Source organism: Galeopterus variegatus, unplaced genomic scaffold, assembly GCF_000696425.1.
Source record: "Galeopterus variegatus unplaced genomic scaffold, G_variegatus-3.0.2 Scaffold5513, whole genome shotgun sequence".
Taxonomy (NCBI): domain Eukaryota; kingdom Metazoa; phylum Chordata; class Mammalia; order Dermoptera; family Cynocephalidae; genus Galeopterus; species Galeopterus variegatus.
The window spans coordinates 93,089-95,996 of record NW_007731624.1 but is presented as its reverse complement, the minus strand read 5'-3'; the positions used below and the strand labels follow the sequence as shown (position 1 = coordinate 95,996).

Sequence of the window (2,908 nt, the reverse complement as noted above, 5' to 3'; positions counted from 1 at the left end):
ATTTTTATAGTTGCAAATTGGTTGCTTCGTGGGAGAGAGTGATGCTGGGGACCGTCTATTCTGCCATCTTGACTGAACCCCAAAATTCAAGTAAAATGCCAGGGGAATATCCAAATACACAAGAATGCTCACTCTGTTCTGAAATGCAAGACAACCCCCAAGATCAATGCCAAGAATCTGTACTTATCCAAACTAAGCAGCCAGCATATGATGAAGATGAAAACCAGACACAAAGTCTTGATCAAGATCAAGGACATGGCCAAAATGAAGATGGAATACCAGACCAATATTCAAGTACACAGGAGGGACCACTCATTCAGGAAAAACAAAGCACACAGGGAGATGCATCCCAAGGCAAGCATCATGTCCTAACTATAAATCAAGGAGGTGGTGATGGTTATAGTTTGACCCAAAATCCTAATCAAGATCAATGGCTTGGCCAATATGCAAGAGAACAAGTACCACACTACGTTGAAAAACAAAGCAGATCCCAGGATGGGTCCAAAGGCAGTTATGTTCCCCAAACTGAAGGGCAAATACATGACCATTCTCACTATCATTTACTAAATCCTAGTCAAGTTAAAGAGCATCAGCAATACTCAAAGAGATGGTCAGTCCAAAACCTACATGGACCTACCATTTATTAGCAAGTAGAATAGCAGGACCAATATTAAGGTAAGTTTACCACCAAATAAAGGAGATACCTACCCCAATTATAACTTGAACAAGGGGATTACTGAGGACCATGGTAGGATTGATAACCACTGTCCACACCTAGAGAAGTGCTGTGTTACAAGCTGTGGGAAGATGAGCACCACTCCCTGGTGAGGGGAGTACCTGGTAGCAGCAGGGAAGATGCCTGGGCTATCAATGGGTCCTAGAATTTTTATCCTTAATGGTGTATTCTTGAATGATTTTTTTGCATACACCTGCCAATTAAAAACTTGTTTGGACATGCAATGCCAGTATACACATATTTATAAGCTGCTAATGTTCTCATGGCAATTCTTTTACTTTAGACAGTAAATCTTAATTTCCTGCTTATATTAGTATAAAATGTTATTTCAGTTAATACTTTCTTTCTGCACACCAGTGAATGTTTTTGCATCCCTGTAAGGGTTCACGTATCCTCCTTCAGAGACCACAGGCCTAAAGATTAGCTGCTATTTCTTTCAGAATACAGGAAAGAGATGACTAGAAAGGAAGATTCCTGTTTGTAATGTGAGAAAGGAGGTGGAAAGAGAAGCACGAGAGATGGTGAGAGACCTCAGGTGCCAACTGGACATCTGCAATGTTGGGAGAGAAAAACTGAAGCTCCAAGAAGAGAAATGATACTTCCCTGTGCCTTTGCAATGAGTATCACTGCATCTGAAGACAGAAGGAACGATGGCTCCAGCAGACAGTTAGTGGCCTGGCATCTGTGTCCCAGTAGAGCTAAAGGGGGCAGGAGTCCCACCTCCCATTCCCAAACTCCAGTGTTCACCACTTTCACATCAATGACTGTCCCCTTTCTCTCTAGGTGTCACCTCACCTCAGTGAAGTCTGTGAAGTCTCCGAGATGCAGACTCCCACATGGTCCCAGATTTTTGATCAATGAACGACAGCACCTGCCCATGTTTCCTTGTCCTTGGGCTTCTAAACCTGGAGCTTCCTCAAACACTTGCTTGTCAATAAAAAGATCATTTTCTGCTTCATTTGCTTTTGGTTCCTTTAGTCTCTGGATTCCTAGAAGGTCAAGGGTTGGGTGCGTTCTTGAAATATTCAGTTCTAAAAGAAAAGGAAGGGTCATTTTTGGAGCATGGCATAGTAACCAAACAGTAATCAAAGCCACATTTCTAAATCTCTGGCTAGAAAGGAAATACTAAATACAGGGTGCTGGAACTCTTCTTGTCACACTGTCTACCACTTGAGGCCAACACTAAAGCCTCTCATTACCCCTTTACTAATGGGATCACAAGAACTTACAACTTCCCAATAAGAACAGAGAAGATGTATTGCAACAGGCTCTGGGAAAGTCACTGATCTACTTGTGCCATCAATTCCACAGGTCCACAGCAGCACATTCCTTCACGTGGTTTAAGTATTCTTCTCCCCCTACAGCATTCCTTAGGATGCAAATGTACCACAGAGTGATATATTAAGTCTCCACCACCTGAGAAAGAACGAATGAGTTAAACAATGTCATCTGTGACTAGACAGGCCAGAAGACCAGGTAAAATAGTTTGGGGGGTGTGGTCTTAAAAATGGAAACTCTGTCTTCCATTGGTGGATACTTAGGTTGGTTCCATACAAATGAGTTAAACAATGTCATCTGTGACTAGACAGGCCAGAAGACCAGGTAAAATAGTTTGGGAGGTGTGGTCTTAAAAATGGAAACTCTGTCTTCCATTGGTGGATACTTAGGTTGGTTCCATACTTTGGCTATTGTAAATAGAGATGTAATGAACATGGGAGTGCAGGTATCCCTTTGACATGATGGTTTCCATTCCTTTGGGTATATACCCAGTAGTGGGATTGCTCGATCATATGGTAGTTCTACCTGTAGTTGTTTGACGAACCTCCATACTATTTTCCTTTGCAGTCCCATGGAATACACTTCAGCCATAGAAAAGAATGAAATTCTGAATGAATTTGTAGCAACATGAATGGGTCTGGAGAAAATTATGTTAAGTGAAATAAGCCAGACAGGGAAAGAGAAATACTGTATGTTCTCACTCACAACTGAGTGCTAAGAAAGAAGGAAAGAAGGAAGGAAGAAAGGAAGGAAGGAAAGAAAAGACCAGAGCAATATTGAACTTACAGAAGGAGAGAACAAACCTAAGGGTACTACAGATGGTGGGGAACGGAGGGAGGGAGTTTGGGGAGTGATAGGTCGGGTAAAGGGCATAAAGAAAAATAACAATTTGTA

General features: G+C 41.9%; 1 protein-coding gene across 1 annotated transcript in view; it reads left to right on the top strand.

Annotated features, from left to right (window-relative positions):
* The window catches only part of LOC103604976 (semenogelin-2-like), a 5,680-nt gene extending 4,083 nt beyond the window's left edge, over positions 1–1,597 (top strand). Inside the window, exons 2-3 of the mRNA XM_008589559.1 lie at positions 163–458; positions 1,520–1,597. Of these exons, the coding sequence (XP_008587781.1) occupies positions 163–458; positions 1,520–1,597 (374 nt within the window). The remainder of the gene's footprint in view (positions 1–162; positions 459–1,519) is intronic.
* Positions 1,598–2,908: the final 1,311 nt, after the last annotated feature.